Source organism: Larus michahellis, chromosome W, assembly GCF_964199755.1.
Source record: "Larus michahellis chromosome W, bLarMic1.1, whole genome shotgun sequence".
NCBI classification, from domain to species: Eukaryota; Metazoa; Chordata; class Aves; order Charadriiformes; family Laridae; genus Larus; species Larus michahellis.
This window is the reverse complement of record NC_133929.1, coordinates 11,277,453-11,299,573: the sequence shown is the minus strand read 5'-3', so window position 1 is coordinate 11,299,573 and position 22,121 is coordinate 11,277,453. Positions and strand designations below refer to the sequence as shown.

The following is a 22,121-nucleotide window of genomic DNA, read 5'->3' as shown; positions in this document are numbered from 1 at the left end:
AAGCAAAACAAAAAACCTTCTCACAGTATCCTGAGCAAAAACCTAATAGCTGGCTTCACGCCAAATTCTTCATTTTTATTTTATTCACAGTTTTACAAAAGTCACCAAGATCCACATCTTGGAAAATTTGTGTCTAATAGGCCCCTTAATTACTTCCATGGCCTCTTTTTAAAATATTCAGACAACACAGAGCTATGTATGGTACTTCAAAATGGAAGTACCCAATAGCACTGGACAACTTGGACGATATGGGCCTAATTTTCTCAGTATTTCACAGAATCATGGAATTTTCAGAGTTGGAAGGGACCTCTAGAGATCATCTAGTCCAACTCCCCTGCTAAAGCAGGATTGCCTAGAGCACACTACTCAGGACTGCATCCAGGTGGGTCTTGAAAGTCTCCAGAGAAGGGGACTCCACAACCTCCCTGGGCAGCCTGTTCCAGTGCTCTGTCACCCTCACCGTAAAGAAGGTTTTTCTCATATTTGATCGGAACTTCCTATGTTCCAACTTGTGCCCATTGCCCCTCGTCCTGTTACTGGGAACCAATGAAAAGAGTCTGGCCCCATCCTCCTTAAACCCACCCTTTAGATACTTGTATGCCATAATAAGGTCTCCCCTCAGCCTTCTCTTCTCCAGGCTAAAGAGTCCCAGCTCTCTCAGCCTTTCCTCATAAGGGAGATGCTCCAGTCCCTCAGTCATCTTTGTTGCCCTACGCTGGACTCTCTCCAGTAGTTCCCTGTCTCTCTTGAACTGGGGAGCCCAGAGCTGGATGCAGTATTCCAGTTGTGGCCTCACCATTGCAGAGTAGAGGGGCAGAATGACCTCCCTTGACCTGCTGACCACACTCTTCCCTATGCAGCCCAGAATTCCGTTGGCCTTCTTGGCCACAAGGGCACATTGCTGGCTCATGGATAATTTACTGTCTACCAAGACCCCCAGATCCTTTTCTTCAGAGCTGCTTCCCAGCAGGTCCACCCCTAACCTATATTGGTGCCTGACATTCTTCCTCCCCAGGTGCAGGACCCTACGCTTGTCCATGTTGAACCTCATTAGGTTCTTCTCTGCCCAGCTCTCCAGCCTGTCTAGGTCATGCTGGATGGCAGCATGGCCCTCTGGGGTGTCGGCCACCCCACCCAGTTTGGTATCATCAGTGAACTTGCTGAGGATACACTCTGTCCCCTCGTCCAGGTCGTTGATGAACATGTTAAACAATACTGGTCCAAGTATTGACCCCTGGGGGACACCACTGGTTACAGGCCTCCAACTCGACCCTGCTCCATTAATCACAACCCTAATTTCAGTTGCTTCCTCTAACAAATGGGATTGCACGGTGGCTTGTTCTAGGGCACAGAGCACCTTGCATCCCCATGAGAAAGTAAGTTGCTGAGACTCATAGCAAGTGGAAGTATTTGACCCTCGGATACTTGGGGTAGATGTTCAATCAGCATAAATTGTCCATGAGAAGCTATGGGATCAACAGCACCTAAACATTATTATATTATCTTTGAAGGAAATGAAGCTAAGTCCATGTATATCAGAGAGGGCATCTCCTTGAAGTCCCATCTTTGTCAGCAGACTTCTGTACAGTTGCTGACTTTATTGTCAGACCTTTGTTGTCATTTGCTGATCCTTAACCGGGATTTTGGGAAACTGTAAGCATCAATAATTCAAGCAAAGAAAGTTTTAATTCTTGCAGTAGCTGTCTATTTATCTGCAGTTTAAAGAGAGAGAATTGAGGACTAATGGTCACTAACTATGCCCCGATGGTAGCTGTTTAAAGAGGATAAATGATGAGTGCTGCATCAGCTTAGAACGCAGCAATAAAGTCCCAGTAAGCAAGCAGGTTCCCTCTTCCATCTTCTGTCACAAGATCCATTTTTATACTCTCTCCATGACCTAAATCTTCATATCCTCCAGCCTCTCCCTCTCCTTCTCTGTACCTTCAATGAATGCCCTTTTATGTTTCTGGACTCATTGCTTCCCCTTCAAGTGTGCTGCTTTATTATTTTTTTTGCTGTCTTTTAGAAAACTAAACAGTGCCCTCCTTTGTCATTATCTTCATTACAGCTCTGCCACATCATCATTTGCTTCCTTCAGAGGTCACTTTTCATCCCTTTTCTAATTGTGTTCTTGTCATGCTCTGAAAATGCTCACCCGCAGATGCTCTTCATGTGCTCTCTTCTTTGACTTAACCTTGCAGAGGCTTTCACAGTTTTCCCTTTTTAACTAATTTTCTGCTTGATATACTTGTTCTTTGAGTATATTAACAGAATATTGGGCAAGGCAAGTAAAGGACACTAAGAGTCATTTGAGTTCACATTGCGGCATGCTAAATCAGGGAGATGCGTCAGGGAATTTTGTTCCCTTTGAGTCAATGACAAAACTTCTATTGATTCAACTGGAGTGTTATTTACCAATAACATCTGTGGGGGAGTTTAAAATAACTGCCAAATATAAGGATGTGTAGGATGGACACAGGCAAGAAATTTTTCATGCCTTTTCAAAGACTTTCAAGGCCAATCCAACAATTATACCTGTGATTTTTCCCCTCTTCTGGAGCAGGTTACCTGGAAAAAGATGGAGAGATGATAGGGTCCCTATTCTATGCTTTGCACCGCTGACTGGGGGGAGATCCAGAAGGGGATAAATTCCACCAGGCAAACAGATGCCATACAAGCCACAAGCTTGTACGTGTTTCAAGCATTGCAGAAGAAACACTGGGCTTCCTATATGCTTCATTTATGCAGGGCTGATGTACTGCATGTTACCTGGGACTTTGAGAATTTTTTTCAGAATATTTTTGAAGCACAACAGAATCCTGAGAAGAAATAGATATTAACACTTAAATATCTTCCTGATACACAGAAAACTATGTTTCATCTTTTTCCCGAGGTCTCTCCACTTCTTTTCCCCTCTCCTTTCCATCACAGCTCTTATAAAACCATGGTGATCTGACTATTAGTGTCGCTGAACCGGTTTTACAAACATTTGATTTTTAATAAAGGTCTATATTAGCAATATGAGATTTTTTCCAGGCAACAAGCAACAGTAGTTTGTATTATATCATATTGCTAGCGGCACTCCAAAGCCACTTTGGGATGAATAGTTTCTATAAGGAAAAGGAAAACAGATCTTTTGCTTCTGCAAACCACTTCAACACATTTGAAACTGATAGTGCTGATCTGCATAAGCTGACAATGTGAACCAGTGGGTCTTGCTCTGTGTTACAGAGAAAGTTAATTTTCATAATGAAATGACTTATGATTGCACTAACATTCTGTTAAACTCCTCTTTCAACTCCTGCGGTGCTTTCACACCAGTTATTCCTGCAGCACACAGTAAAAAATGCATAGATTTTTTGATATGCCACACTTCACTGTGATTTCTATGTCACTGGAAAATTGTTCTAGTTAGTAACAGTAGAATTGTTCTAAAATTATGTGCACGTTTTGTGTTACAGAATAGCAATAATGCTGTCATGAGCTCACACAACTTGCAAATGGTACCATGGGGGAGAGTGAGGCTGAGGTTGAGGCTTGTCTCTGCCAGCTGAGGATGAGTTAAGGTCACTGTGGTCAGCCCAGAGGACATGAACAACCTCCACTATGAAAAGTGATTTAAGATCATATTTTGACCCAAGGGATCGTACTCATCTCCTCGTCCATACCTTGAGGGTGGAGTGTGAAATCCCCTCCTAAATTCAAACTCCAATAATATGGAAGATGACCAAAGAAGGTTTGAACAGAGCTTCACTACTTCTATGAGCAAAGGATGCTCAGAAAAAAAGGAGGATAATCAGAAAAGAACATTATTTCTGATGACAGCTGTTTCTGACACACTTGATGTTTTCATTATTTTCAATTATTTCAGGGCAGAGATTAATAATGAAAGTATTCTAAGTAAATTTGGAAAACACTGAACTCACGCAAAATGAGACAAGAGAACAATATCTCATTAAATAAAGAGTATCTAAAAGAAGTTACAATCTACCAGAGCTTGTGAATTTCCTAAACTTTGTTTCTAAGACTTTCAAAGGTTTTTCGCAGACGTGGCTTAATCCATAGGAGCAGACAGTGCTGGAGCAGTTACCAGGGATGAAACAGTCACAGAGAGATCCTAGCTAGAGCCTGACTTCACCCTGTGAAAGCAGATGGGGATGCTGATCAAAGACTCCTCCCTTTCCAGAAGGAGACTGGTGAGGATCATGGTGCTCTGACATTGTACATGATATCAACAGTCTGGTGAAAAAGAAATCAGAGGCAAAAAAGCATGAAAAACTCACAGATGGAGTCCCTCACCCACCCAGCCCCCAAATGACAGAAACCCGACATCCCCAACTCTCGCTCTCCCAGCCTTGCTCCATCATGCCTGCAAGGTGACACCACAAAAGTACAGCAGAGCTCAGTGGTGGTGGTAGGTAAATCTCAGAAAAGAGCTGGCAGGAGGGGGGAATCAGTCCTGAGCTACTACACCAGCAAGCATGAAACTTGACAGTTCACAGATGCTTCCAAGGGAGTCTTAACGCAGCCTTTTAAAAAAATGTGGTTAGAGAACAGTGAGATCTTTGGAGCAGCTCTACTCCAGTAACATAAAGCAATAGCTGTGAAAACAGCAAAGTCAGAGGGATCATTTTTGTGGTTGGATGAGTTGGTCCCACCAAGCCAACCCATCCCGCAAAGCTTCAGAAGGGAAGAACATGAGAGGACACTAAGTTATCCATCCTGCCTGAGCATCACTTCCTTCTTCAGGAAACAGGATTTACTTTCCATGCACAGGTTGCTGAGCCCTTTGGGAAGGTGGTGGATCCTCCCTGAGGAGGAGGAAAAAGAGGAAATCTGATGCTGCCGCAGAGGAAATTGTGGATGTTGAGGCTGACTGTATAATGTCAGCTGACCACTCTCAGCAGCAACTTGGAAAAGACACTTAAAACCATGCTACAACCAACTCCCAGTCCTATGGCCACAGCATGCAATTTCACAGAATGAAAAATACCCCTTGGCCTACAGCCCTTCATCTCTGATGCTCAGTGAGCAGAGGGTTGGCTCCTGTCACCCCCTCGTTCATAACCCAGCCCCTGGAACTCCCTTCCAGGGATCTGGAGATGGATGCTTCATCTGCTTCAGGAGTAGAAATCCCACCTGGGTGGTGAGTACTACCATACCAGTGTCTGGGAACACAATTTGGACTAGAGATGTTTCTGTTCATTTGGTGATATCCAACAGCCTCAAAGTGTGAATCCCCCTTTTGTCCATGGGGCCCATGGCACAGTCCATTTTTAACTTTTAAGGATATTCTGGGAAAAAAAAGAAAAGAAAAGAAAAGAAAAGAAAAGAAAAGAAAAGAAAAGAAAAGAAAAGAAAAGAAAAGAAAAGAAAAGAAAAGAAAAGAAAAGAAAAGAAAAGAAAAGAAAAGAAAAGAAAAGAAAAGAAAAGAAAAGAAAAGAAAAGAAAAGCAAAGCATGTTTTTCTCCATTACCATAAAGAGGGCTTGTGAATGCATGGTATTAGTATCCCAAAAGCTATTAAATTCCTTAGTGATGGGAAGCAGATGGAAAATAAGGCAAAAGAATTCACAACTCATGTTAGACTGAATTTAATTCCTTTAATTTCACACAATGAATAACATATGAATAGGATTAACTTTTTTTTTCTTTTTTTTTTTTTTTTTTAGTTAAGTGCTCTATACTGTGCTAACCTGATTTGGTAGCGAAAAGACTGAGCTTTGTTTTAGAAAAAAATGTTTAAAACCCAACATCTAAGATCATGAAGGAGCATGACATTAAAGCACGCCAGATGTATCTAAGCCTCAAAGAACATCAAGTCCATATTCATTTTTAAATGTACAAAAATGCTTCATGAATAAAAACTGTTACAAAAAGAACATTTCAAACAATGTACAAGTTTTTTTCTTGCCTCTATATTCAATAAAATACAAATACATTTTTTGCTCTAAAATATGTTTACATACAATCAAAGTAGAACATGCAAATTACGCTTTAAAAAAGGCTTTTAAAAACCACTTATGAATACAAACTAAAAATTAGCCAGCATGACTTATAGAACAATCTTGTGCCCCATTTGTCTGATTTTTTAAATTTTTTTTGAAATACAGTATATACATATTTAACACTTCATGTGCATTTATTATTTAAGAAATAGCTTTAAAAAATAAAGAAAAAGAAAATTAAAACAAACCAACATGGGGTTGAACTGCTTCCCCATGTTGTCCAATTGGCAGCTCTTTCCATGTTTTTACTTTTTTTTTCTTTTTCTTTTTTTTCTACATAGTGTTTTATACAACCTAGGCAGGCATCTTAAGGAGATCTCAAATATGTGTCCTTTGTTGAAATGTGCTTCTAATTATCTCAGAACTGCTGCACCCCAATTTTTGAATGATATGGAAGGAAGAGGCATTGCAAGGGCATGATGTTTGTTTCCTTAATTCAGAAAACCATCCTGTTTTGTTTTTTCTTTTCTTTTTCCTGCCTGTTTTTTGTTGTTCTTTTTACTCTTCAGGATACTTCAGTCCTGAATCAGGGCCTGTGAAAATAAGAGTTGGGGAAATCCTTGTCTACAGAACAGTGATTCCTGTTTATTCATTGTATTGCTGTAGTGCTCAGAAGCCCCAGTGACAAACCAGCACCTCATTGCACCAGATGCTACCCAAAAAATGTAGCAACACAAACAGAATATTCTACACAAATGGTCCAAAGCATTGCTGTCAAGTGGAGAGTCATGGGCCATGCTGTAGGATACCATAGTAGCTGATGTCTAGTTATCACTTACTTTTTTTTCTTTCTTTTTTTTTAATTTTTTTTTCACAGTTACCCAAAAACATGCAAGGTGCTACACAGAAAAATTAATATTGAAGGGCTCAAAAAATTGACAGTATGAAGCTCTTGGAGACACAAGTCGTGCCTCCACAAAAAAGTTGGTTTTTTTCCGCTCTCCCGGCACCCTTGTCCCCATTCCTGGTTTTATGCTGGGTTGAGGAATACAAGACCCACCAAAAGGATGCAAACCTGTGGCCTCATTTCATATGGCTCACAGCCATGTGATTTTGTTTCACGTTTTTATTGAAGCATGCTAAGATGCGTGTTAATCTGTGACACAGCGGAGGTGTTTGAAAGGTATTTTTGGTCTTAATAAGCAAAAGGGCTTTCACACCAGTTTTATACAGTTCTTGGTAATGTGTGGATGTGTGGTGAGAATTTAGAGAGTTCCTCAGTAAATCTTCCTAGTGGTAGGGGAAAAAAAATAAATCAAAAAGTTCATTACTGGAATATTGTTAGGTAATGAACTGCAGGAATGAGATTTTAGCCTTAAACCATAAAACTAAATCCTTTATGATCTACGTGTAGTACATCACCTTATAATATTATTCTGTCAGCAACTTGCTTATCATATTTATAGACTATGCAACATGCAGAACACAAATTCTGAGTGCCATCTAACAGTATTTTCAGCCTGCTTTCATACAAATTAACAAACTCATCTTCCTGCCAGCCAGGACCAGCTGCACCAGGCTGTTGTTTGGACAAACAGCCAAGGATGTACTGCAGCACCACGCTCTACCAGCACCTTCTTGCCTCAAAAAACAAACCTTTGGCATCTGGATAGAGCCCATCCTACGATGACAGCTTGCAGCTACCGAGTCTTGAACGCTACCTTTAGTTTCTCTAGGATCAAAAGGACCTCTTAAATTTTTTTGCTCAGTGAAGGGTATATGGGGTTATACCCTCTGAGTGGATGCTCTCCTTAAGTACTGTGCCTCTAGCAGCATTTTGGATTGTACTTTTTGGAAGGATAAGAACATTTTTTTTCATGAGCTCCTTCCCGGGGGGGGGGGGGGGTTGCATCCCAGTGCATCCAGAAAGGTCCAGCCCAAATCCAGCCCTTATCGGCATGTTGGAAGGTCTGACATGTCTTGAAGCCATGATGTGTGTTCAATGACAGAATGTGGTCCTTTCAGACCTTTGCTCCATTCGCTACACATTGAAATGTACTTCAATGCTAATAAAGAGATCACTGGAGAGAAAACTAAGGATAAATTGTTGTCTGACTTAGTTTCAGCTTATAGACTACCCGGAATACAAAACTTTTTTGGTTTTGTTTTTGTTTTTCTTGCATTTTAAGCAACACTGTCACCTACTTTCAGGCCCAAAGGAGAGATGGAAAAAAAAGATTTCTGAATCAACTAAACCTCAGTCCAATGCTTTTTAAGGAAGCAGGGAGGAGCTTGAGGAGGCTTAAGCATTTTTTTCTGCAGGCCTACAACTTCCGTCAATAACACTATGCTAATTGAAGGGAACTGAAAAGCAAAATTGGTTGTAACAGAATGAGCAACCAACCAGTTTATTTCTAAGTCGCATTAATTGGAAAATAAAACGCACAAATGAGTATGATGAATGATGCAAAATAAATTGGAAACAAAACTCTGAGAACCCTCTTCTCAGTTTTAAGGAGATAGGATCTCAAGATTTGTTCCAGCCTTTAAAAAAATTAATAAATCCCCTCTCCCATCCCCCCAACCCCAATCCAAACCCCAAATGCATTCAGTTTTAATAAGCTAAGGTGCTATCACAAAAGAAAAATCAGTCTCTAAAAATAATGAGCTGTATGTTTACAGTGTCACTTTAACACCATAGTCTTGATATGATTTTTGTAAATAAATAACAGAATAGAAACACAATATTTTTTTGTGGGGACTTTTCTGATGGGTTTGTTGTTTTAGATTTTTTTAGTGTCGTGCTATTTGAAGTTCCCTTGGCAATAAGCCAGTTCAAAAATTTCTCAAAAAAGAGAATAGCAGTTGGCTTGTTAATCATTAAATAATTCCAATCCCCATGCCCTTTCTGGAATTTTCCCTCCCCCCTCCCATTTTAATATCCATCTTGCCATGCTAGGTGTTGAGTGTACTGAAGGACTTTAAAAAGAAATGAAATAAATTTGAAAGTACCTATTTCAGATTTTAACAACTGACTTCTTTTTTAAAAAGCATTGTTACTGCAATGGCACATCTTCGTGTTCAGTCTTTGTTTTAGTTAAACATTTTAATTGGGCTGTGGAAATGGAGCTTGAGTATTTTACCCAAGTTAAATCAATGGCTAATGTACAACTCGAATGAGAAATGTACAGTTTGAACTGACCATTTAAAGAGACAATTTGTCACACACAGTTTGCATCCATGCAGACTGAGAGCTTTATAATTACATTATGTACAAAAAACCCTATTTTTTTTTAGTTTATTAAGGCAACCACAACTTGGAGAACATGTCCAAAGTGGCATTAATACAATTGCAGTGGTGATACCCTTTGAAGATTTTTATTTTTATTTTCAGATAAGAACACTTATTCCTTTTCTTTTTTAAGAAATAATTGCCAAGTGTTTTCCATAAGGATTTGTTCTCTAGTTTTTTTAAAACAATCTGCTTTATCTATTTTCTTTAAAAGAACATATCAAGGCATTGCTACCCAATGCAAGTAATTCAGATCCTGGGTTTCCCATCAATTTCACTGGAATTGCAGGTGGTAATAACTGGTAGGTTTGGGCCCTGTCTTTTTCATCTATTTTTTCTGACCTATTTTTTTTCTTTTATCTTTTTTATATTCTTTTTTTGGTGATTTTGTCCATGTTTGCTATAACTCTATTCCCCAGAAGTGTTTTGCTGTTCTCTACTCATATGTACCGAGCATCAAAACAACTTGGCTGATGGATGACCCCTTTTTCACATGCCATTGAAAATGCCAAATTGCTTCATAGAAACGTGCTATCACAACTGAATATCCATGTACACCTTATTTTAAATGCTGTGATATTCCATCGTTCCTTGGGATAGCACTTGGAATGAGTGCGCGTGCGTGTAAGGCTCTACTTTTCTATTGCCTATATTGAAGCTAGTTGTAACTAGGCAAGTAAAATGAGAAAGAAATATATAGTTCTAGCAGGATTTTGGGTTATGCTGCCCCAAAGCCTGGTAGATATATAAAACTGGAAAAAAAATTTCAAACAGATTATAACCAAGATCACAGTTGAGAAAATTACACTATTTTTTGTTGTTTTTTTTTCATTTGTTTTTTTTTTTTCTTTTTTACAGTGATTTCTACTATGGTATGGTTACTCTTAGTTTCACTTGGCCCACCAAACAGAATTGGAGTCGAGCATGCAGCCCTAGTGACACTGTTCAGCTCTCTGTGAGGATGACCTCCCACCTCTGGGTATGGTATGAGAACAGCAATGCTGAGATGCTGACTAGTTTTGGAAACTCTGCAAAGTAGATGCTCTCCCCAACTTTGACACACACCCCAGCCCCCTTACCCCCCATCTTTCCCGCACCCTTCCCCCTCTTTCCTAGGGAAAGTGGGGCCAAAGTGATGAAGAGGATGATGTGAACCTCGGCTGGCACAGCTCTCCGTGATGGGTTCCAGCCACCGAAGGGATGAGTGAGTCTGATGCTGCCTCAGGGGCGAAATGGAACATGTGTCTCCAGTCCCTCAGTTCTGGTGTCCCCTGCCACCGGCACCTGACATCCGACAGGGTGTGCCGGCCTTAGGGAAGGCCTTCGCTTTCGCTCCCTCTGCCTTTCCGGTGCCGCTTCACTTTCACATCCTCCTCTTCCTCCTGTGGGGACTTGCTTTTCCTTTTCCCAACCCGGGGAGTACGGGGTGAAGGGAGAGGGGGCGGAGGGGGAAGAGGGAGAGGAGGTGGTGGAGGTGGCGTCTCTCGAGCCATGTGTATGACAGCCTCGATGGTGGCCATGATTGTATCTTGAGTGGCTGCTTGCTCCAATATCAAAGGGTTGAGTGTCGGTCTCTGACCTCTTTTGCTGGGAAGGTCAATGCATTTTTCCAGAACGGGCATTTTGTCTCTGGAATCTTCGTCGAAGGAGAGGGGTTGCTTCCGAGGACGCCCCCTTCGCTTCTTGACAAAGTTATTGCCTGTCTTTGATTGTCTCTGCAGCCTCTTGGCTTTCAGGATCTTGTTCACATGATCCAGGTTCTTCTTTGTGGAGAGGATCTTGGTGTAGTTGCACATCTTGCGCACCTCACACTGGATTGCTTCGATTTCACAGCGCTTGAACCTTTTTTTCAGTGGTGGGCTGGCTGTTGGGAGAAAAGAACAGAAACAGGGGTGGGTCAAACAACAGTGAACGGAATCCCTCCTTTTCCCACTTTCAGTGTCATGAAGACTAGATGCTTTCAATCTCAGTAGGCTGAATATGACTACTGAAGAAGCAATGTCTGTGAGAAAGGACTCTGCATAGAAAAGCAACTGAAAAAAAGGTAAAAGATTATTTATTACAGTCCCAGAAGAATTGCTGTTACCTCCTTTTTTACTGCCCTAGATTAAAACACAACTTTGACTATTAAGCAGTCCTCAGAGATTTATCTACAGCACTTTCCTCTTCTAAAGCAACAAAGCTTTTCTACAGCAATGTTTTACCATGGGTTTGCTTCATTCTCATTTCTAAACCTCTAGTGGGAGGGAAGGAAGGGCTGCTTAGCATAGCTGTCATATTGGCCCACCATAATTATTAAACTTTCTATACCCTAAACACATACTCCTGATGTCTTCACCCTGGCCTTTAATTCTTGCTATGGATGCCAGTTAGTACAAAAAGTGTTTGTTACTGAAACTAGTGGGCACAGACAAGCTGCGTGGGTCACTTTACCTGTGGCAAATTCATTACCCCTGCCTGAGTTTCTTTACTATCATCTCCGCAGATACTAGCTGAAGCTGCTTAATCATATAATTGACTTTAATGTCCCCTGAAGTAAGCTTACTCCTGGTTCAGATCACTTTAGATCTGAATGAAGTCCAAAGTAGTTAAGTCTCTTGCCAAGGCCACGTGAGTCATTGTCAGAGCTGAGAAGAGTACCCAGATCCTGGCTCCTGGTTCTTTGCTTAGGACATGAGACCTTGCTTATTATTCTTAAATTGTTTCATTGTCCTTTACTGAACGTGGCATCTGTTCAGAGTTCAGGATTTGCACACGGATTATAAGTAACTACCCCTTTGTGAGAAAAACAGAATGTATTAAATCTGCTATTGCAATAACTGGTGCTCCCTTTCACTCCTAACATATCCATTCTGCACTGCTGGAAAAGAAATTATGGAGTTCAGAATTTCTTTTCAGTAAAGAATAAAACATCCCCTTAAATTAACCTCAGCCCACATCTACTTGCACACTTAATTTACAACTGACTGTCTAGCAGTCATTTGGGTTTAAAATCCTTGAAGTTTCCAGAGCAGCCAAGATTTCGAGACAGGTTATCACTCCTTTCGTGGCTAACAGGCTAATCTTCTTGCAGTAGTTTAAATGAAGTTGCTATTGTAGCATTTTCTGTAGATAGCCAGGAGCCACTGAGTGGTAGAATCTCCTCTTGCTCACTATGGGCTATGACAGATTCAGCATACAAACCTCACTCACTGTCCTCCCCTCTTGGAGAACATAAATTATTGGCTCTTATTCTACCATGTTGCTTGGATTCAGCAAAGAGTTTGCATAAACAAACACAAGTTACAATGTAAGAAATAGGAGTGAGTCATAAACAAACCACAGACATATGCTCTGTTATAAATAAAGACCTGGATGGCCAACTTCCCAAAGTCTGGTTTTCATTAATTACAAAACAAAATACACTTTCCATATGTAATCCACTCCCCACACCAAAAAGAAAAATAAAACCCACTTGCAGTTTGTGATTCAGAGGACAAAAGAAAAGAGGAATGCAGTCATTTTGGTACCAACAAAAAAAAGAAAAAGTAAATGAAATACCCAAGTTGCTCAGGAGAAGCTAATTAGTTGCACAAAATTCCTCTCAAGTAGGTCACCCCTAAAAAGTGTGGATGCAAGAGCCCTAAGGGCAAGTGGCAGTGAGCTATTTCTCAGTCATCTGATCACAATAAGTTTAGATCCCTGTCACACAAAATGATTACTCTCGTCTGGCCTCACTGGTGATTGACATACTTCCAGCCCTAAGCATTTGACTCCTTTGAAACCCTCCCAGATCCTGAGAGTAGCTTCAGGTCAGAAGATTTAAGAAATCAAACATCCTGCACACTCTTTGTATTCACTGTCCACCTTTTGCCTTTTATTGCTATTGTTAGGGCACATTTTCAAGACTTTTTTTAAAAAAAATTCCCATATTCAAGATACAATTTTTTTCCAGAAAGTAAAGCTGAAATTTTTCACTTCATGATGGAAACCTTGAAACTGGGAATTTTAGCAAAAATACAGGAAAAATTGCAAGGTTCATGGTGAAATCAGGAGATTTGGCATTGCAAATGAAAGGAAAGGAAATGATTTTGAAACAAAGCATTAGCCAAATATCTGCAAAGTTTTTATGTCTTTACTGATATTTATCTGTAGTTGGTTGTTTCTTCAGTTTAGTATTACTACCCCATTGCAGTCAGAGGAGATCTGGTCTGTATAGTCGGTGGAGTATGACCTCTGTTTCTAAAATGGGAACTCAATACAATTTAAGGTGACCATGGACATCCTTCTGACACCCTGATACTGTATAAGGAAGGCGCAGGTCTCCTGTCCACCCTGCCAAATCCAATGGGTGTCTTAAGCACCCCAGAGGTCCAGGTCATCCCAGCTGAGTGTCCTGAGTGGAGCCTAAGTGGAGCCCTCCACAAAAGGAATGGCATCTGCTTTCTGCCAAATTGCCTAGTTCCCAAAATTAACTGTTATGCAGATAGTTATGGGATGATATCTACACTTACATGTAAATCTATGAGCTGAACACCACTCTCAGTGTCTTCCTTCATGTTGTTTAGATACTTTTTTGCCCTCCTAAAACTTTGCAGTCTCACAGTCTGTTTCCTTTTGGACTGAAACTCATTTTCTCATTTAGAAAAAAACTATGCTGTTCTATGTTGGCTTACTGCACTAATTTTTCTTTCGTGAATGCTTTGGGATGTTTATGACTTTCTCAGGAAGCTTGTTAGAAGCTACTAATAATGCTTTTGCTTTTCTTCCTAGCAAGCCTCTGAACTTGCAATCTCTAGAAAGTATTTGTGTTACATAATCTGCCATAGTCAGAATGCACGTGCTGAATAAGTAATATGCTTTCAAGTCAAGCTTTTTAAAGGAGATATTAGGAAACCCAATATTATTTTGACTGTTGAGAGTCAGGGACATCTGATTCTACGTTTGGAGTATGGGGACTATGCAGAAAAGTCTGATGGGTCTGCAGGGGGAAGATTTGATGAGGTGTGCATATGACAAAATATCAGTAAGCTCTGCCAAAATAAACCACTATTGAAGTGAGAGCCATTAGGTGTTATCAACTCATCTGGAAGCTCTTGGTGAGCAATCTTTGATATAAAATATTTTGCTATATTGCCATGTGATATACTGCTCTGCTGAAAACCAAAGCTAAGTACTAATCTTTTCCATTTTATCCAGACAGACCCTGCCCAACCCTGGACCCAAGTTGGTCTGCATTGGTTTTAGGCTTTGTTGTTCTCTTCCTGCACATACTGTGCTGTTTGCACATGGAAATCTTGCTTTGGGAGGAAGACTTTTGTCTTACTCTATCTGGTGGAATTCATCTAAAAGGGGTTGAAGAGGAGGTGGGAAATAGTAACACTGTGTCTGCATGCAGGCATATGAAAAAGGGAATATGCTCCTACAGAGATGATACAACATGATGGCAACCTCCAGGTGCTGGCTGGGGATGCGGGGGGGTGGGGGGAACACTTTGCTGCCTGGGCACAGTTATCTCCCTACAACACTCCAGACTTCAGGGCCACACACTGCCTCCACAAAGACCTGAAGTTGTTTGGCCCAATCCATGCCAAAGTGAAGAGAAACTAGAAATACTTGATGCAGCACAGGCTTTTGTACTTTTCCTCCTTCCTTTTCCCACTCTCCAACCTCACCTAGCTGCCCCAAACAAGCAAGAACCAGCGTTAGTCTTAAAAAACAATGATGTTACACATTTAAAACAAGGCACATGGAGGTCCAGTGTTTCTCTCCTCCCCAAGGTACGCAGATGTAGTGAGGCTCCTTCTCACAGACAGAGACAAATTGAAATGGCCAAAGGCCATGCCAGGAAATCACAGAGGATTGATATGACGCTGGAAATAGCTTCTGAGGCAAAGAGAGAAATCTCTGCCAAAAATATACATTTCCAAGGGCAGCTTTAAGCAGGCTGGAGGACCCACTCCAGCACAGCGATGTTGATGAGAAGGTGAACTCAGGTAGGTCAGACCCTTTGGAAGTTCTCCATCACTTAGAATCATAGAATCATAGAATTGCTGAGGTTGGAAGGGACCTTTAAGATCATCGAGTCCAACCATTAACCTACCCTGACAAAAGCCACTTCTAAACCATGTCCCTAAGTGCCCCATCTACCCTTTTTTTAAACACCTCCAGGGATAGTGAATCCACCACCTCCCTGGGCAGCCTATTCCAATGTTTAATAACCCTTTCAGTGAAAAAATGTTTCCTAATATCCAATCTAAACCTCCCCTGACGTAACTTGAACCCGTTTCCTCTCGTCCTATCACTTGTCATCAGGGAGAAGAGGTCAGCCCCCATCTCTCTACGACCTCCTTTCAGGTAGTTGTAGAGGGTGATAAGGTCTCCCCTCAGCCTCCTCTTCTCCAAGGAGGCTAACTTCCCTAACTTTATTCTGGATGGCTTTGTTATGTCTGCAGCACTAAAGATCCTTCTTACTGCCTGTCATTCTCCATCCCTTTGGAGTTGCCTGAGGCCACTTGCAAGAACGTGGCACAGAGAAGACTCTTTACTCAACAAACTGAGCTCAGTTTGTCGACTTGGTTTGAGTGGAGGAATTTTCAAAGAGCTCCCTATTAATTACAGAAAACCCATAGCACTGTCCTGTTTTCCCATTAACACAGTTTCTTTCAGTTTTCACTAAATTGTTTCAACATCTGGGCTACAGATAAACCAACAATTTAATTCGACTTCTGAAAATGGAAAGAATGAACTATGCAGTCAAGCATACACTTTCATCTTGAAACTGATCATAAAATATTTGTGTGCTTTCATTCTCTGCTGCATTAAAAATCTGTCCTTAGTTTATATATAGGAAAGTATTAAGGGCTAAACAGAGAATCGTGATTTTTTATATAAAAATTTAGCTTTATAGAGGCTACTTTACAGCACAGATCCCTTGTTTTCCCTATTTATTCAGGAAATGAGAGGAAAATCAAAAGGGGTGCACTGAAACAGCACTTTCAATTGCATAATTAAATATGTAATCATTCCATAACTCAGTGATACAAATACATTTTTTGTGAATGTGGAATCAAAGATTTGACAAGACTATGAAAATCCTAATGGCTGCATGTAGGATAATGTCCTCTGGGTTTCCCATTCACTGGAAATTAAGACACAATGCAAGATTAACTTCTCTATCCATGCCCAATAAAAGGCATGATGATGCCTGAATGACTTGGCTCAATTTACGACTGTATAAAGCTATCACCTTTCTGATCTGATTTAAAATAGAAACACAAAATATAAGTTGATTGAAAAAACATGCTATTCTGACTTATTTATAATGATATACTTTAAATCACTGTTCATTGCCCCAAACAATTTTGCATTTGCAAGACAGAATATTATGCTCCTTAGCTATTCACTGTGTATTCGGCATGTTCATTCTACAGGGATGGGAACATTCAAATAAATGAACAACAGGGCTGAGAAAGGAACCCAAGAGTCTTGCTTCAGAGTCCCCTGCTAGACCATATGTGCTGGTGCTACTTGTGTCCTCCTTATTGCACAAGTGGTGGTATGTGAATAAAATAGATTTGATATGCCAAAATATCATCATGATAAGAGAATGTTAGAAAAATTACAGCCTGATTATCACATTTGATATGCACATTTGCAGCTACTTCTCCAATCAGGAAGAGCAATACAAGCACATATTGTTCAGTGCAGTGCAAGAAGGAAGAAGATGGGGAAGAAATAGAGGGGCTGGAGGGAAACAATATTACCAGCTTCAGATGTTGCTGCTGATGAAGGTAGGAGAGATAATACTGGAGTCAGCATTGCAACACTGTCAACAGCTGCTGGTTTCCTTCTAGTCATCATGTTACAGGCAGAATTTTCCATTTTACTATGATGTGAAGTCTGGTCTGCTTTTAAGTGGGGACCTGCAATTCCTGGGCAAGGAAACAAAATTTGGATGAATATTGATAAAGCAACCTGTCTGGGGAATATCTGAAAAAGAGCAGTCAGTTGCTGTCCTTGCTACCCCAGTATATTTCCATATTTTCCTGTGTATGTGCCTGTAATATGGTCTTGATACTAACATTGGATAATTTTGCTTCAGGATGTACCATCACTGATCTCTATAAAGAATGGTAAACCAACATAATAATTCCACATCCTACTTTTTATTCTCCAAGCAAAATCACACTCTGTATATGTATAGAGACAGACATGCTTCATATCTGTATTTATTGGGATTGTCTATTTGTCATTCCCTGGGTAGTGTATTCTCCACACTCACACATTTCTCTTCTATAATGACTTGACTTAGTGGGTATTTGATCTGAATAAGGAGCAGGCACCAGGAACAGCCTCAGTATGTAATTCCCTGCCTAAAGTACATTACACTTATTTTTTAGGAATCCCCTTCCTAATGAAAATTTACCTTATGACTCATTAAAGAGGTGGGAGTTTAAAATAAAGAGCAATTTGTAATACATTTTTCTACCTAGGGATTACAATGCAGAAGAAATGAGTGGTAGAAATATACCAAAGATGTCAAATATTCCAGAGAAATAAAACTTATGCACTCAGGGCTGGTAGATTCCTCCCTTAACAATATTTCTCAAACTCTCTTATGATTTGAACCCATTTTGTTTGCTTGTAAATGTGTCAAATTTAAACTGCCGGGATTGAAATTTTACATATTAGATATCTGCCTAATACACCTGAATGTGCATCCACCTATTTATATGTAATATTTCTGTGAGTTTATGTGTGCGCATACATATTGCATCTATATCTATAAGTATATGAGTTTACCAAGCAGAAAGGCACCTAAAATGCCACAGGACAGTCCTTCATTTTTCAAAGGTAATCCTTCATAAATTCCTTCTCTTTTCAAATCTTAACCTGCACATGGGCCTCAGATAAAATGCATCAGATTTTGGCAAATAAATTACATGAAGATTCACAAATCACAGAGCAGATGAGATTGGAAGGCTCCTCTTGAGATTACTTACTCCACCCCACCCTGCTCAGGGCCTTTTCTGTCAGGCTGCTTTCCAGCTGGTCAGCCCCAAACAGATACTGGTGCATGGAGTTATTCCTCACCAGGTGCAGGACTTTGCACTTGTCCTTGTTGAACTTCATGAGATTCCTGTCAACCCATTTGTCCAGCCTGTCAAGGTCCCTCTGGATGACAGCATGACGCTCTGGCATATCAACCACTCCTCCCAGTTTTGTATCTTCTCCAAATTTGTTGAAGGTGTGCTCTACCCCATCACCCAGTTCATTAATTAACATGTCAAATAGTTTTTGCCCCAGTACGTACCACCAGTGACTGGCCTCTAGCTGGACTTTGTGCCACCAATCACAACCCTTTGAGCCCAGCAGTTAGGCCAGCTTTCAGTCCATCTCAGCATACATTTATCTGGTCTGTATTTCATCAGTTTGTCTATAAGGAGGTTATAGGAGATAGCGTTAAAAATCTTGCTGAAGTTGAGATAAGTAACATCAAGTTGATCAGGCATGATTTTCCCTTCATAAATCTATGCTGACTATTCCTGATCACCTTCTTGTCCATATGTTTGGAAATGCTTTCCAGGATTATTTGCTCCATCACCCTTCCAGGGATTAAGATGAAGCTGGTCAGTCTATTGCTCCCTGGGTCTTGCCTTATTGGACTTATTCTTGCCCTTATTGGACTAAGATTTGCTCTCTTCTACTCCTCAGGATCCTCTCCAAGTCACCACGACCTTTCAAAAATAATCAAGAACGGCCTCATAATGGCATCAGCCAACTCCCTCAGCACTTTTGGGTGCATCCTGTCAAGTCCCATGGATTTAGGTATGTTCATTTTGTTTAACTGTTCCCTAACTAGATCCTCCTCCATCAAGAGTAAGTTTCCTTTCCTCACCAGTCTTAGGGGCCTGGGATTCCTGAAGGCCAGTCTTACCAGTAAAGATCAAGGCAAAGACAATGAGTACCTCGGTCTTTTGCTGGTCTTTTGCCACCAGGGTCCCTGCTCCATTCAGCAGTGGGTCCACATTTTCCCTAGGCTTCTTTTTGATGCTTATGTACCTGTAGAAATATTTCTTGTTGCCCTCATGCCCTTGCTAGGTTCAACTCCAGATACGCTTCGGCTTCCTAAGCCCATCCTGCATGCTTGAACATTGTCTCTATAGTTCTGCAGGTCACCTGTTCCTGCTTCCACTTCTTTTTTGCTTCCTTTTTACATCTAACATTACTCAGGGGCTCCTTGGTCATTCATGCAAGTCTCCTGGCAATTTTGCTTTATTTGATTTGCCAATCAGATTTGGTTTGGTATGCCTCCACAATTTCCCTGATCCAAGCCCCAGGCCAGCAGCAAATGTCCCTGGACAACAGGTCAGGTCAGCAGATGGGGGCCTTTTTTCCCTGCAGCAGTGAGCCCCCACTGCTATCCCTGGCTGTGCCTGGATAGCGCATGGTAGTTCCTCAAAGAGTTCCCACAAGTATCCTGATACCTTCCCCAGAAGATCAAGACGATTTTGAAGCAGAGCCAGCAACTGATGCGCAACCTTCTACGTCTGTTGGCTGCACTCAGCCTTTCCAGATACCAACCATCATTTCCTTGTATTTGTATCTTGGAGCTGCTATGAACAGTCCCTACCTTTGTGCCTTGCACATGAAATGTGAAATATCAGGAGACCTATGGGTTGTCTCAGAAACTGCGGAGGAGATCTCCAGAAGACTCGGGCACAGAACTGCACTGGTGAGAGGAATCTGAAAGACAGGGCTACAGAGTGGGCCAGTTGTAGATAGGAGTCCTGCTGGACCTGTGACCTGATATCAACCTGGGACTTAACAGAGGAGAATGGGTCTGAGTACAGAAATAGTCAGGAGTGAGACAGAATTACAGGTTACGGCTTGGTGGAGATATGCAGGGGAGTTTCTGCCTATTAGACCACGCATAAAATAAAATTATCAACATTCATGAAATATTCATCTATTCATACTAAGGCTTAGAAATGTGGAATAAATGAGACATGATGTCACACACTGAATAGCGAGAGAAAAATCCAACTACCAAAAAGCTGTTTGTTAGATGAGCGTTATACATTGAATAAATCAGTGTCCCATAGAATAACTGGGATATTCAACCAGGTAACTATGCCTATGGGATCACAGCACTATGGAACTGTGCATAAGCAAAACTGATGTTTCACTACTCCATAGTGCTTGAGTTTGAGCCTTAACATTATTTATTCATTAATGTAGTTTGTGTGCAACAAATGTGCATATCAATACATGTACACATATATGCATGTGCATATGGTACATAATAATGCTAACAACCTCATAAATTCAACATCTGGTTCTAATTAAACTGAAGGTCCTATATAAAGAGCCATATGAAAACATGCAGCTGTAACCTATTGACCTCTATTGATAAAAAAAAAGTCTCTGTGCAGCTGTGTTTCAACATATCAAGGGACAGTCATTCATTTTTTCAAAGGTAATCCCTCACAAACCACTTATCTTCTCAAATCTCTACCTGCACACAGTGTTTGCATTAGGGACCTTGATTTATGGATTCCCACTCCTTGGACAGAGAGGCCGACTTCCTGTTGCTGTGGTTACTTGGATCTTGGTTCAAGGTCAAACTACTCCCAAATCAAAATCAGTGGCAGGCACAGCATCTAACAGCCAGGTTATTGACTACCCTAGGATGCTTAAAGGTCAAAGACCAAAGTGCTGCTTACTGCCTTTGGTGTGAGTCAATATTTCCAATATTTTTATTCTGTTTCTTCTGAAGAAGTAGTTGCTGCTCAATTACCACCTATCTGGGTTTAGCAAGGTCATACAAATCATTGAGGAAAATCCTCCCCCTACAGAAGAGATACAAATGTAATGAATTACTTCAAAGTCTACATGGCCCAGTTGTAGCTCATCACTGGTGAATCGTGGGTTTGGCCATCTGTCTTTTGTTTTAGGCACTTGGTTTTTTCAGCCTATATCACTCACCTCACTGAAATTCTCATCTAAATTGAGAAACAGGAGTAATTTATGGATCTGGAGCAGCCAGTAAGGAAGATCCATCAGGTTTCTTTCACAGATACCAAAATGCAAACAGAGACTCGGAGGCACCATTGGAAACCCATGGAGGTGCAGTGATTTGCTCACAAGGCTGTGATTCACGCTGGGAGGTATATCCCTTGAGTGGATGGGCCTGCTGGCACGATATCATCACCTTTCGTTGGACTTTTTCTCATTTGGGGTGCTCTGTTCAAAAGGCCTTACGTAAGAGAACCCCCTGGTTCAACTCATCTTTGAATCAGATGGAAATAATCATCTGCAACACCATCACCAGGGCTCAGAGTTTAAAATTCACACACATATATCCATGATTCCAGTGTATTTTATCCTTTGTCGCTGCTCCAGAAAGAGAACAAGATGATGTATATGGGTGGCCTGATTCAGACCTTATTTATCCCCTGTCTGTTGATCTTTGTGCATTTCCTCCAAATCAGAGCCCACTTCATCCCATGAAAGACCCATACCTTAACTTTCATGAGTCCTGCTGATAGCATAGACAACACTGCGTGCACATGCAAGTGAGCAATGGGTGGCAAAGCAGGGAGGAAAAGGCAAAGGGAAAGGACAGTTTCAAAAAGCAAGGGCAGACATGAAGGAGATTATCAAGAACCTAAACCAATGATGGTATGATTATAAACAAATAATCACAATGATTGTAAGTAAAAGGGTGAATCAGGAGAAGCACTATTCTAGTTCAGGGTAGACTGTCAGAAAGCCTGTGCATGAGGGAACACAATACTGATGTGAAACTGGCCTTTTTCTTAGAGATTTATGGATCCTCTCATACTTTGGATAAAAAACTGTCATTCTTCATTCACTGTCTAAGCAACTTATGAGCTC

The 22,121-nt window shown here is 40.9% G+C and overlaps 1 protein-coding gene across 1 annotated transcript in view; it reads right to left on the bottom strand.

The window, feature by feature from the left end:
* Positions 1 to 5,582: 5,582 nt before the first annotated feature.
* The window catches only part of LOC141735437 (SET-binding protein-like), a 343,864-nt gene continuing 327,325 nt past the window's right edge, over positions 5,583 to 22,121 (bottom strand). Inside the window, exons 6-7 of the mRNA XM_074568194.1 lie at positions 16,985 to 17,152; positions 5,583 to 11,103 (exon numbers count right to left, since the gene is read on the bottom strand). Of these exons, the coding sequence (XP_074424295.1) occupies positions 10,550 to 11,103; positions 16,985 to 17,152 (722 nt within the window). The 3' untranslated portion in view covers positions 5,583 to 10,549. The remainder of the gene's footprint in view (positions 11,104 to 16,984; positions 17,153 to 22,121) is intronic.